The sequence below is a fragment of the Phaseolus vulgaris genome, chromosome 7 (genome assembly GCF_051622355.1).
Source record: "Phaseolus vulgaris cultivar YP4 chromosome 7, ASM5162235v1, whole genome shotgun sequence".
Classification (NCBI taxonomy): domain Eukaryota; kingdom Viridiplantae; phylum Streptophyta; class Magnoliopsida; order Fabales; family Fabaceae; genus Phaseolus; species Phaseolus vulgaris.
In genome coordinates, this window is record NC_143504.1 from 47,808,941 (window position 1) to 47,822,500 (window position 13,560).

The 13,560-nt window shown below is 31.2% G+C and overlaps 3 protein-coding genes across 4 annotated transcripts in view; 1 reads left to right on the forward strand and 2 right to left on the reverse strand.

Moving 5' to 3' along the window:
- Positions 1-848: 848 nt before the first annotated feature.
- LOC137829359 (uncharacterized) lies at positions 849-2,184 on the reverse strand. Its single transcript, XM_068636165.1, has 2 exons — positions 2,061-2,184; positions 849-1,894 (listed from the first exon to the last, which is right to left on the reverse strand). Exons 1-2 carry the CDS (start codon positions 2,182-2,184, stop codon positions 849-851), a joined length of 1,170 nt encoding a protein of 389 aa, XP_068492266.1.
- A 7,176-nt stretch (positions 2,185-9,360) lies between these two features.
- Positions 9,361-13,560, forward strand: part of LOC137829649 (uncharacterized) — a 4,571-nt gene continuing 371 nt past the window's right edge. The window contains exons 1-3 of one of the 2 annotated variants that reach the window (XM_068636498.2): positions 9,361-9,470; positions 9,997-10,128; positions 10,915-13,560. The exon at positions 10,915-13,560 is cut by the window's right edge and continues 371 nt beyond it. In XM_068636498.2, coding sequence (XP_068492599.1) covers positions 10,041-10,128; positions 10,915-12,560 — 1,734 coding nt within the window. In that variant the 5' untranslated portion in view covers positions 9,361-9,470; positions 9,997-10,040 and the 3' untranslated portion in view covers positions 12,561-13,560. The other variant, XM_090305297.1, reaches the window with a different exon arrangement.
- LOC150025959 (uncharacterized) overlaps positions 13,120-13,560 on the reverse strand; it is an 829-nt gene continuing 388 nt past the window's right edge. The window contains exon 1 of the mRNA XM_090305298.1: positions 13,120-13,560. This exon is cut by the window's right edge and continues 388 nt beyond it. Coding sequence (XP_090161424.1) covers positions 13,415-13,560 — 146 coding nt within the window. The 3' untranslated portion in view covers positions 13,120-13,414.

Consider the following 13,560-nt stretch of genomic DNA (forward strand, 5'->3'; position numbering starts at 1 on the left):
ACAAAATCATTGCATTTCAGATCCATGAATCCATAAGTCAAAAACATTATTATGGATCCAACCATCCATAATTCAAAAAGACCATTCTGGATTCAAGAATCCATAACACAAAAAAAGAATTCTGGATTCATAAATCCATAATGCAATTGATGCATTCCGGATTCAAGAATCCATAACACAAAAAAACAATTCCAGATCCACCAATCCGTAATGCAATTTAGGCTTCCAGATTTAGCACTCCGAAAAACAACAATTTATGACCTTTTACCTTCCGGAACACCCCCTCATCTGGAAAACACAATTTAATCAATTCCGGATTCATGAATCCGGAATATATTACCGGATCCCGATATTCGGTAGCCCCTTTTGAAATTATAGGTCAAGGTTAATGTTGGAATATTTAAAATTTTGGGGGTGCAGAAAGAAAAACGTGGGGTGCAGGAAGAAGAAGCCAAAGGAAAGACACAAATTAGGCAGTTTCTTCCTGCACCCCCACGTTTTTCTACCTGCACCCCCACACTGTCATGCAAAGACTAAATTATCTTTATTAATTTTTAAAATTTCAAAATACTCTTAAAAGAATAAAAACCCCAAAAATCACAAACCATCGTGTTCTTCTTACGCAGTCGTGTTCTTCTTGCACAATGGCATCTCCGAATTGCAGAACTCCATTATCTTTGCGGTGCCTTTCAATCTTGCACATTTCTTGGTGATTTAGAGTGGTCTTGGCAACTTGGTGCTTAAAGGTAAGTAAATTTTTTTTTTTGGATTTGCACATCCAATTTTTCTTTGGATTTTTGTTTTTGGATATGTTTTTCAAATTCCATATTATAGAAACCGCTAGAATTTCATATTATGGAATACGATACAATCTCACGTATTTTGGCTTGATGTTTAATGTTACTAGCCATGTCAACCTCATTAAATCGATTCATGATGAAAATCCACTCTTGTTGGATGGACAACTCTACTGAAGTATCACCACTTGAAATATCTAAAAAGCTTAATCGTATCCAAATGAAATGCATTGACTGCAATGGTATGCTACCCACACCAAAGGAAGCCAATTCACAAGCACAAGGAAGGTCATGAGTATATCTAATGGTGCACCCACAACGAGATTTATCTAAACCAACATATTCAACTCGATCACTCTTTTTTGCAATATACTGCAAAACATATTTCGTTACAAAGCCAACCAATTTCTTATATCTTGTTACATTAAAGACATGACTCACCACATCCAAACTCTTTTCAAATGAAGATTTAATTACATTATGTTGCAAGATGATCATCTTATTCATGGAATCCCAACAAAAGCATAAGTCCCCCATTGATGTTTCAAGGATCCTCTTTAAATTCCAATGTGCAACCTCAACCCTGTTACTTGTCGTGTTGCCTAAGTGCATGACCTTATCTGTCCAAGCCTTAACAAACTTTTCTTTATGTGGATTTAACCAAGTACTAATCACATATTCAGTAAATATAAGCCATGGTGAACAAACAACATTAAATGCCTCCACACGATGTTCATATGACTCTACATTTTCACAATCAACAATAGATCCCCAAGATTCTATCACTTGATCCCATGCCTCTTTTGGATGAACAATCATTTTACATTTTGCTTTAACATTTTTATCAATGTGAAAATGACATAACAAATGAGCAGCTTCGGGGAGCACAACATTTATTGCATTCATTAGAGTAATATCTCTATCACTAACCACAACCTTTGGGTATGAATCAACTCTAAAAAACAAACCTCTCAGCTTCTCAAGGGCCCATACAAAGTTATAATGACGTTCTGATGCGAGTAACATAAATGCAGCACTGAAGGTCAATCCCGTTGGGGTAACACCAACAACTTCAACACAAGGACATCCTATACGTACTGTCCATCATCAATTCAATATTAAAGGCATTCAATAACTTCACTAAATTAGGGTGTGTCCAAAATAAATCTTGCACAACATTCATCCCTTCTTCAAACCTAGACCAATGGACATACATATCTCGCTCAAGTAACATCATCAATTGTTGCATTTCAGTTCTATCACCTCGTTCTGATTTTCTGTACAAATATCGTGCATTGTAAACTTGTTTTTTTGTGGTCACATTTTTCTCATTATGCTCTTTCATTGTTACCAAAATATTTATGGGCTTCACTGCACTGTCTTTCATGTCCATAAGCATTGAAATCTCTAGAACATAACCAATGAAATCTCCATAACCACCAATGCTCTTAAAATAAAACTTAATTCTTACCTCTAGAACCCAACCAACACTTCGACAACGTAGCCTACTCCTCCACCTTGCTCCAAACAACTACAAAGACCCTCCACCAACGATTGATATTGAATGAAGAAGATGAACAGTGGCAAAGAAACTCCAGCATGGTACCCCTTTTCAAATAATACACTACAAGAAAATCATCAAATAAAAACCAATTTTTAGAGACCAAAATAATTAGTTGCAATAGTAACTAAATTAGAGACCATTTTAGAAACTAAAAAAAAATGGTTTCTAAATTAGTTTATATTATTGTTAAATAGTTTCTAAATTGGTATCTAATTAGCTACCAAGATTTTAACTACTAATTATTTAGATTCTAAATTTGGTAGCAAAAACCTTGGTTGCTAATTAGATACTAATTTAGAAACCATTTAACAAAACTAATTTAGAAACAAAAAAAATATTTAGTCCCTAAAATGGTCTCTAATTTAGTCACTATAACAACTAATTAGTTTTGGTTTCTAAAATTGGTTTATATTTCATGATTTTCTTATAGTGATAGGTCAAGGTCAATTTTGGGATTTTTAAAATTGTGAGGGTGCAGGAAGAAAAATGTAGGGGTCCAGGAATCCTACAATTTAAACCATTTGAATTTTATGCTTAGAAATATTAAAACAATATAGAAAAACACCAAACACTTGTAATTTTCTCAAAGCATAATCCACAGGTTCATCAAATAAAATATCATTCATTTAAAATAACCTTATATATATGATTATTGGTTAGTTGTGCAGTGTGGAAGATTGTTGGTGATTGTTAAGGTGTGGAAGAGAGAAATAAAAGAGTGTGGAGAACAATGAAAAAAAACTGGTATTATTGTGAAACTTTTGGGATAAAGTTGATCTGCCAGATTACAGAAGCTTTAATTTGACAAGAAATGGATTAGACTGTGGAAGGAGTCCAATACTTAAATTCTTTCAAAAATTCACCACCTCATTCTCTTAACATATTTTCAATGCAGTTTTTTATTATAGTTTTCTGAAAATTTTAATCGTTCTTTCTTTCATGATTTTGTTCTGTTGTTAGGAAGGAATCAGAGGCAAACAATACAAGCTTAAGCTGCCACGCCATGGGATTCAACTTCTTTTACATTGTAAGGCTCAAATTCAACCATATTGAAGAAAACAAGTATATAGTGGTGAATAATGTTAAACATTGAGATAATAATAACCTTTCGAAGTAGTCAAGGAGATACCAGCCAATGATACACATTATTTGTATAAACTCTTTCTAAGAGAAAAGTAAAATAAAATAAGATTTGATTTTTTTTTATAAATTAAATTTAGTTTATAAACTAATTTTATTCAAACAAACCTTATATAAAAAAATAAAATATTGTACTTTATTCTTTCATTACACACATGATATTAGTAGATCCTCTGCAGAATAAAGTAGGTCATTAATCACAACCATTGCATCACCAGAGAAGTTGATGCATTAAGGATATTGAGGCTTCTTAACCATACGTGTCAAATTAGCTATTTTGTGTGTTTCACATTTTAAAGGTGTGAGCATTCAATGTAATTTCAGTTCAGAGTTTTAAATTTCATTAATTTATTTATTTTATTCTGTAACTGTTATTTCAATGCAGAAAAATAAAATATAATTGTTAATTTTCCATTTTGAAGATTGCAGAACATAGCGTGAGATTATTATAAGTCACACAACAGTTACCCTTTACCTTTTTTCTTTATTTAGTGTCAATGAAAACATGAGGGGGAAATTTGCACTCCAAATTTTAGTATTTGCTTAGAAGCCTTTGTCTATTAAAACCCAGGTACATTACGAAAGCCAAAGACATCTAAACAAAACATGGCTTGAAAACTCACAAACCAATCACAACTACAGTCATCTACAAACTCACGGCAAAAGAAAGAATTTAGCCTACAAATTGGCACACAAAAAGAACACAAAATAAAAATCAGCATTGGTTAAATACAATCCAAAGAAACTGTTAGAATATATGACATTAAACGAGATGGGGTGAATTGTTTAAGAGAGATTTTTGAAAACTTTTTCAAGTTTAACAGAATTCTTTGTGTGAATCCAGAACATGAATCAAGTTAGCCAAGAATTTAAGTAATAAAACTGCACAACAAAAGAAAAACAATCGGTTGTTTATATCAGCAAAGCTTAAAACAGAATTTAAATGAGTTCAGGGTAAGAGAGAAATACACCAACAATTTATACTGATTCACTCTTAAACCAAAAGTTACATCCAGTCCCCAGAATACCACTAGGAAATTCACTAAACAATCAAACCTGATTATAAAACAGAAAATACCAAAGTAGTGACCTTGAACCCTTCAAGAAACACACTACATTTGGCAAAACACACCTAGAGTATTGATCTTGAACACCTCAAGAAAACACAATACTCATTTTCAACATAATACCAGAAATACAGTAGATTTAGAAAGGATTACACATGATCACAGTACAATCTGAATTAAATACAATTGCAATCCTATTCCACTCTCTTTGAAAACCCAAAGCTTGATGTGAATCTTGAAATCTTATAATCAAATTTGTCAAACTGAATTTCTCAAAACTGTTTCCTACTTATTTGAAAACATAAACAAACCATTTGTATTTTCCAAAGATTGGTCAAAGTAATTAGTGAAAGAGCGTATTTAGTTGGAAAACATTTAAAGCAGATTCACCATTCAAAACTTAATTCTGTTAGGATTTTCAAAGAAACAATCGGTTGAAACCACGAAACAACCGGTTGATTCGACAAAACAACATGTTGTTTTTCACTTAGTTGGAAAAACATTCGATTTCAAAAAGGTTTTAAATCACATCATTTTTAGATTCAACAAAGGAGTGGATCACATTTTATTCTACCCAGATCCCACCCAAACACAACAACAACACCAGTCTTTCATCAAACAACTTGGATTTGGATTCTTCAAAGCACTTGATCACTCTTGATCAACACAAACAACTATACAAATAGTAGTATGTCAGATTGTCTACGTTCCTAACTTCTCATGGATACAAAGAGTGTCATTTTGAATATTATTTATTTCTCAAACATCAATTTGCTTCCATCACATCCTTACTTATTTAAAAGAACTTGGTGATTTAAATTTTTTTCTGGATTTTGAAGTGAGTCGCACTACTACTGCATTAATCTTTGTCATCATAAATATGCCTTGGACATTCTCATTGATACTAACATGTTTGGATCTAAACCAATATCCATTCCTTCTTATTATACTAAAAGACTTTATTTACATTCTAGCTCTCATTTCTCAGCTAATGATGTTGTCTCATCCAAAATGTTAGTTGTCAGATTGATTTACTTGACGAACACAAAATTTGATATTATTTTTCTTGTGCAACACTTGAATCAATTTGTTACTCCATCTACTTCTGTACACCAACAAGTTTTCAAATAGTATATTGAAATAGATTAAAGGTTCTCTGGGTGCATGTATTTTCTTCCCATTGTTGGTTTCATTAGTGGGTTTTAATGATTTTGGTTGTATAGACATAAGAAGATTTATTGTTGTTTTTCATTTAAGTGGATTTCACTATGATATCTTAAAAATGTAATACGCAAGCTACTTTTGAGACATTCGTTCAAAGCTAGTAATTCTTTACTTATTGATTTTAGATACATTTTCATGAACCTATTGTGATGTAGTGTGATAACAACTATATCCTAGATATTATTGTTTTGTTATGATAGAACAAAAATATAGAAATCATTGTGACACAATTCGTCAAAAAGTACAAGTTGGACTTCACAATTTTTTTTCCTATTTCTTCCATAAACCAACTTGTTGACATGCTAAATGATTTTGAAAGTGGATTTTAATATATAATAATAATAATAATAATAATAATAATAATAATAATAATAATAATAATAATAATTTAGTGTATATTAAAAAAATAACGAAAATATATTGTTTTTATTTCTTTTGCCTTCTTTACCTGATTTCTTTCTTTTTCATGGTTTCTTTTTTCTTATACTTTTTTTCATGACATAAACCAAATGTATGACTAACATACCCTCTGACAATGAGTAAATGTTCTTCTGGGAACAAATTATCTTGTAACTTTTTTAAGGTTGTGTTTGGATTGGGAAGGGGATGTGTGAGGATTTGAGGGAGTGAATTTGGAATGATATGAGACGAAAATGTGAAGAAAATGAGGTTGTATAGAATGAGGTATGTTACCATGAATTTGTTAGAAAAGTTTATTGAAGTATGTGAGTGATGTGATGATTGTGAGAAAATTTTTAATTTTTTTAAAACGTGTAAAATGTAAGTTTAAAATTTTATCATTGTCTTTAAAAATATTTGAATAATAAAATATAAGTATTTATGTGTAGATTTTAGTTAATTAGAATTGTGTATCATTTTCGGTACCATAAAATAATTATTTTAAAAAAATAAAGTTACTTAACATTGTTGAAACATGAAAGAGGACATAAAATAATTTTTTCCGTTATAATAGAATTTTTAATATTGGAAATTGTAAAAATTATTTGAAAAATATTATTAATCAAATGTCTTACTAAAAAATATAAATTATATAATTATAAAATACCTGTTTTATTTATTTATTTTGAATTAGTAAGAATTTATAAAATAATGCAATTTTTTTATTCATTATGGATAGAGAAAATCTGGCATAAAATCATGTAATTTAGATATTATTAACACATTTAATAGTTTAATATTTGTAAATTTATTAGTAGGATTGTATTGTGGTCAATAAATAAATTCAAACAGTTCCCCATTGAAGCGTATATGATGTATATGATTTATATAAGGTATGAGATAAATGAAACATAATCAAATTACATGCAATCGTTTATCTAATTAAAATATTAACATATCGATTATTTATTGAAATGTTATAATCTTTTGTGTTAAGAATAGGTAAAGTAAAAAGTACTTCTAAATTATGTAATTTGGAAACTAATATCAAAAAATACTTTAAAATTACATAATTCAAAATATTATAAATAAATATTTTTAAAAATAAAAAAAATTATGGAGGTGGGATAATATGGAGATGGAGATGTAGAAAGAAATAGTAAAAAAAAAACTAGGTTGTGGAGGCCCACCCTTTTTGTATCAAAAGGTAGGATTTTTATTCCATATAAATTAGAAACCAATTACAAAATAATCTTCATTTAAATTTCATCTATCCATCATTATTTCCAAAAAAGAGAGAGACGAAAGCATAGCGAAAAATTATAATATAACACCATTTCAATAAAAGCAAAACCAAGTGAAAAGGCAGCCCAATTTTATTATTTGTTATACAAAATATGCAGGTTGAATCATATTGGGTCCTTTTATTGTATTTATTTTTTTAATAAAAAGTTAAAATTCTATTTTTATGTCTTTGTCTTATATGGTTATTTTAATATTAAGCAATTTTCTGTTTTTTTAAAGAAACAAAACTTATCTGCCTTTTAAATAACTGATTTTTTAAGAAATTATTTATTAAAAATACTTATTTTAAATTTAACCAGATTGACTCATTATTAAATTGTGCAACTTCTAGTGGACGTGATATAGTGAAGCAAAAGAAAAAAAATTGAAAACAAATCATTAAAGAAAAAAAAATCATATAAACACCAAATCATTTATATGATTTGTTTATAAAGACGCTTTAAATATCATAAAACAATCTAACATGTTTCCTTTTATTTTAAATATAAATAAAATTTGTTTATGAACTAAAACATAAGTAAATTATAAATAACTCAATTATATTTAATATTATTATTTAAACGAATTTTTATAATCAAACTTGTCTTGATGATCTTCAATGAATATAATTAAGAATGATTTAGAAACTGTAATTTTTCTTTTTTATAAAAGAAAAAAAAATACGATCATCCTAACATACTCATAAGTATTTGTTATGAATATGTGTTTTTTATTTATGAAATTTTTTTAAATAATTTTTTTTAGAGAATGTAGGAATACATCTTGTTACATGTTATGCGTATGTGGTTTACTGTATAATATGTTCATTTCACACAGAAACCTGAAACGTAAATTTATATATATAATAAGCTTGAAAACGAAGAAAAACGACCTCAACTTTGAATTTTTGGGACTAAGATATTATAAAATACAAATTTCTAAAGTTATATGTCCTTTTATAAAATATAAAAGAAACCATGCCATTATAAAATAAAATCTCTAATTCATGTCTTTACATAACATACAAAAGACAAAGATGAAAATATCATTAAACAATAGAACTAAAAAGTGAAACAAACCAAATATTTAAGTTGTAATGAAGGATAAAAACTAATACAATTTCTTCTGAAAGTTAATTTTTTTCTTAAAAAATCTAAACCCATAAAAAATAATAATTACTATTGAAACTAATTTTATTGCCACCACAAAAACAAAAATTTATACTAAAAATGAAACAGCCCCCCAACACAGTCTCACCACAAACTTATCTGTCAGTAGAAAATAGGTTTATTTGAATAAGTTTGAAGTTTGGGTTCGACCGTTGCATCAAAATTCTTGTCTTCACATCACGCTCCTCCCTTTTCCATCCAAAGCCACACGCCAGATATTGCTTTTGCTAAATCAGAATTATCAGTAATCATCAATTTAAATAATTACTACATCATTAACCACTAATTTTTCTCATAATCTTCATTTGCTTTTTAATTTAAATGTTCCATAGATTATGCCAGCGGCATCATTCACTGAACTGCAGAATTTTGAATTTGAGTGTGTTTGTAGGATCTTTTGCTAATATGATCTAATTTTATTAAAATTAACCAAATTTTTAAAAATTAATTGATAACTCATGTGAAGATAATATGGATAGAAATTGTCTATTTTAATAATTTTTAAAATTATCTATTTTAGTAATTATGATATAAAATTTCACTACATTGGTAAAGAAAATGTTATTATTATTATTATTGATTGTATTTGCGTTAGGGTCGAGGCACTGGGTTGATTGTGAAATGTTGAGGACACGTGTCGTGAAATGATAGGTGGAAGGTATCAGATGAGACAAACCAAGAATTTCAAAACTGAAAACTAACAGTATATAAAATGGTCCTGCTCTAACCTCTTGCTCTGCGTGAACTCTATTTCCATCATAGGCGGTGGTGGCAAGCATAGCATTAATTCATCTCAGATTTTTTCTCTTTCTTCTTCTTCTTCCATGTAATTCCTCATTTTTTTTTTCTCCTGTTTAATTTTGTCTCAGTTTTGTTTATTTTTATATTTGTATGTATGTTTTTGTCTTTTAATTTCTCGAATTTCGAAAGTTTTCTGCTGAAGGAAGTGACATTCTTCGGAGGAGTTTATGTTTGTCTGTATGCGGTGCCTTGTGAAAGACGAAGTGGCAGTGTTAGTGTGTCTCAGTCGGTGCATTTGTCCTTCCATCAAACTTGATATGTTTGTTTTTTTTTTTCATTTGTATATTGTGTTGTGTGACTTTATTTTTTATGCACTGTGAATCGATTAATTATAGTTACTAATCTTTGTGTGAAAACGATTTCGTTTACGGTGTAGTTTTTTTTTTTTTCGTATATTTCTATTGCTACTTCTTTCTGTCCAAGACATGCTAATTTAGTGATTGAGACGTGATGATTGTTTGTCAGTTATTATCTATATGATTTTTGAGATTTTTGTTTGGGGAAATCAAGGTTTTCATTTTGTTTTTTATTATGTGTTTTGCCATACATAGGCTCTTGGTGTTCGTGATAACATAGATAACTGAGGAGGGCTAAAATGATGAAGAATCAACCGTCACAGTGGTGGTGGCTTGAGAGCCACAATAACACAAGACGATCCCCTTGGCTTCAATCCACTCTCACAGGTACTGTTTCCTTCTTCTTATATTATTGGCTTTAAGAATTTTTATATATTTCTTTTTCAGATTTGTTTAATAGTTTTAAAGATTTGAGTTTGAAAAATTGAGAAACAAGAAGTTGCTACTTGGTTAGTTGAGGAGGAAGGTAAAAAACAAAAGATTTCAAGATTTTACTGAAATCATGCTGTTACATGTTCAATGAAAATTAGATGCACGAAAATTTCGTTAGTGCTGCTGCGATGGATTGATTTTAGCGGTATCATCATGCAATCAGCCATGTTTCTGATTGCACGAAGATTGGTGGTGTGTAATTTGTTACCCACCTACTCTAATAATAAGGGCATAATATTTGAATGATTCAAGGTCACCAAATCATTTTCTGGTCCTTTGTTATTACTTTTGCGATTTGACAAGTATTTAGACCTATAATTCCTCTTTTGTGACCAGTCAAGTTTCGGACCTACACGTGTCTCTCTACTTAAAAAAGAATTACTTGAGAGAAACATGCCCCTTTTGAAAAGAAGATACGAGGGTTTAAAGAAAGAAAAGAGGAACGAAAGTACTAGTATAGAAAAATGAAAAGGTGATGAGCCTTTGTTTTTTATATTTCAATGAGTTTTACTTTTCAATTTTTTTTTTTACCTTTTGACTTTGTCCCTATGCATTTGTTACTTCTAGCAACCAGTGTTTGTTGGATTATTATGGCATGCACATGGTTTCCTGGCCTTTTTCTTCATGTGTAGTTTAATAATGGGACGTGATTTTACTGTGCTATGTGTTTTTTTTTGGCAGAGCTAAATGAGAAGACAAAGGCAATGTTAAAACTAATTGAAGAAGATGCAGATTCCTTTGCCCAACGTGCAGAGATGTATTACAAGAAGAGACCACAGCTTGTGAGCATGGTTGAAGATTTCTATAGGACACATCGATCATTAGTTGAGCGGTATGATCAAGTCACTGGAATTCGTCAGCAGAAGACTGGAGGATCCCCCTTTTCTCCACTCAAGCATCATCAACCAGAGAAGTTGATGAGTTTTACTGATGACAATTATGATAGCTATTATGAGAGTTGTGATGTGGAGGAGTCTGGGGAATCTGAAATTGACGATCCTGAGCAAGAAGAGGAAGAGGATACAAAATTCAATAACAATGCAGAACTGGAGGAAGTTCAGTTTGTGGCTGCAAATGATGTGATGGAAATTGAGAGACTTGGTGAAGAGAACAAGGATCATAACGATCACAACAAGCAGAAATATAACATTTACGAAGCAGTGATGTTGAGGGAAGAAATAGAGCAACTCAGAAAAGAGAACAGAGTTCAGAAGGATGAACTCAACCCGAAAAGCATCATTTGTGGTGAATTGTTGATGCTGAGGGAAGAAATAGGACGACTCGGAAAGGAGAACAGAGCGGAGAAGGATGAACTCAACCAGAAAGATATCATTTGTGGTGAAGCAATGATGTTGAGGGAAGAAATAGAACAACTTGGTAAAGAGAACAGAGTTCTGAAGGATGAAATAAATCAGAAAAGTATCATTTGTGGTGAAGTAATGATGTTGAGGGAAGAAATAGAGCAACTCAGAAAAGAGAATAGAGGGCAGAAGGATGAACTCAACCAGAAAGATATCATTTGTGGTGAAGCAATGCTGTTGAGGGAAGAAATAGAACAACTCGGTAAGGAGAATAGAGTTCTGAAGGATGAACTAAATCAGAAAAGTATCATTTGTGGTGAAGTAATGATGTTGAGGGAAGAAATAGAGCAACTCAGAAAAGAGAATAGAGAACATAAGGATGAACTCAACCAGAAAGATAACATTTGCGGTGAAATAATGATGTTGAGGGAAGAAATAGAACAATTGGGAAAAGAGAATGGAGCGCTGAAGGATGAACTCAACCAGAAATATATCATTTGTGGAGAAGTAATGATGTTGAGGGAAGAAATACAACAACTCAGAAAAGAGAATAGAGGGCAGAAGGATGAACTCGACCAGATAGATATCAATAGTGAAGTAACGATGTCGAGGGAAGAAATTGAAGTATACATAAAAGAGAATAGAGTCAAGAATGATGAACTCAAGCCGAAAGGTAACGTTTGTGGTGAAGTAGTGATGTTGAGGGAAGAAATAGAACGACTCAGAAAAGATGAAAGAGCACAAAAAAGTACCCTTTGTGGTGAAGTGATGAAGTTAAAGCAAGAGAATAGCGCACAGAAGGACCATCTCAAGAAAAAAGACCAAGAGAAAATAGAGGTAATAAGACACCTGAGTTTAGCTATAGATATGCTGAAGCAGGAGAATGTAAAGATGAGAAGCTTCATTGCTAAGGAATCTACCAACAAATGGAAGAATCCGTTTGGATTTAAGAATTTCATGGGATCATTATCGGGGCAGTTGTTTAATGGACTTACAAAGAATCAACCTAGTCTTGTAGCTCTCTAGATAAGGTTCACAGAGTAAATAGCTAAGTTTTGTAGAACAATATTAGAAGAGACCTATGTACATGTCATGGGGACTTGCTCGAGTAACCTACAGATCTTGTATACAGTTTAGTATATTCCTAACAAATCCGAGTCTCTAGTGGATTTCCTTTGCACTTGTTTTTATTACTTTTTTAGCGACATATGCATATTCGGGTTGTCTAACTTTTTTATTAGTTATCTATATAGAAGCCCACCCAATGTGCTCAACTCTCCTTTTCATGCCAAAAATGTTTTCTCATATATAATAATGCTAAGTGCCCACGATGCAGAGTCACTAAAAGGTTCTTTTTCACAACAACAAAGCGATTTGTGGTTGTAATTCCTAGGGGAAGAAATCTGTGATTCAATCGATTAGAGGCCAATGGTAATATGTATAAGTTGGAGAATGTCCTCCCTGCATGTCCTGAATTCTACATCCAGTATACACTATATATGTAGAAGTAAAAGAAACTAAGAAATACTACTATAATATATACTAAAAATGAAAATAAATGTAACAAATACTAAAAAATAAAGAGTAGAGATCAAACACCACAAGTTTCCTATCACATTACATCTCCTGAGTTAATCCTGAACTGATATAATGACGAAAACCATTTCCCCTCAACTGTCATTTCTACACTTAAATAACCCAGAATATCAGATAGAAAACTTGAAAATGTTTACAACTCTTAATGCTTTGAAACATTGTACTACTGCAGCACTTCAGCGTACCCACAATGTCTTGCCGTGCACTTGATATACATACTAAACAGTAAACGCTGACAAAACATGCTTCGAGAACATATGTAGAAACTGCAACCTCTATTCACATCACATGCCATGAAGCTGCCTTATGCAAATTACCAGAGTGGCAAGATGTAAAACTGAATAAAGAGGCAGAGATACACCGTGGGAAGATGGGGCCAAAGCTGGCATAGACTCTGAAGGTGGAAAAGCCAAAGCTGACCCTGGATTAT

Bases quoted from the DNA above. Each gene is read 5' to 3' on its own strand.
- LOC137829359 (XM_068636165.1), bottom strand. From the start codon at position 2,184: ATGAAAGACAGTGCAGTGAAGCCCATAAATATTTTGGTAACAATGAAA. The intron at 1,895-2,060 runs GTGATAGAACTG...GATGATGGACAG, and splicing joins GTACAGAAAATCAGAACGAG to TACGTATAGGATGTCCTTGT.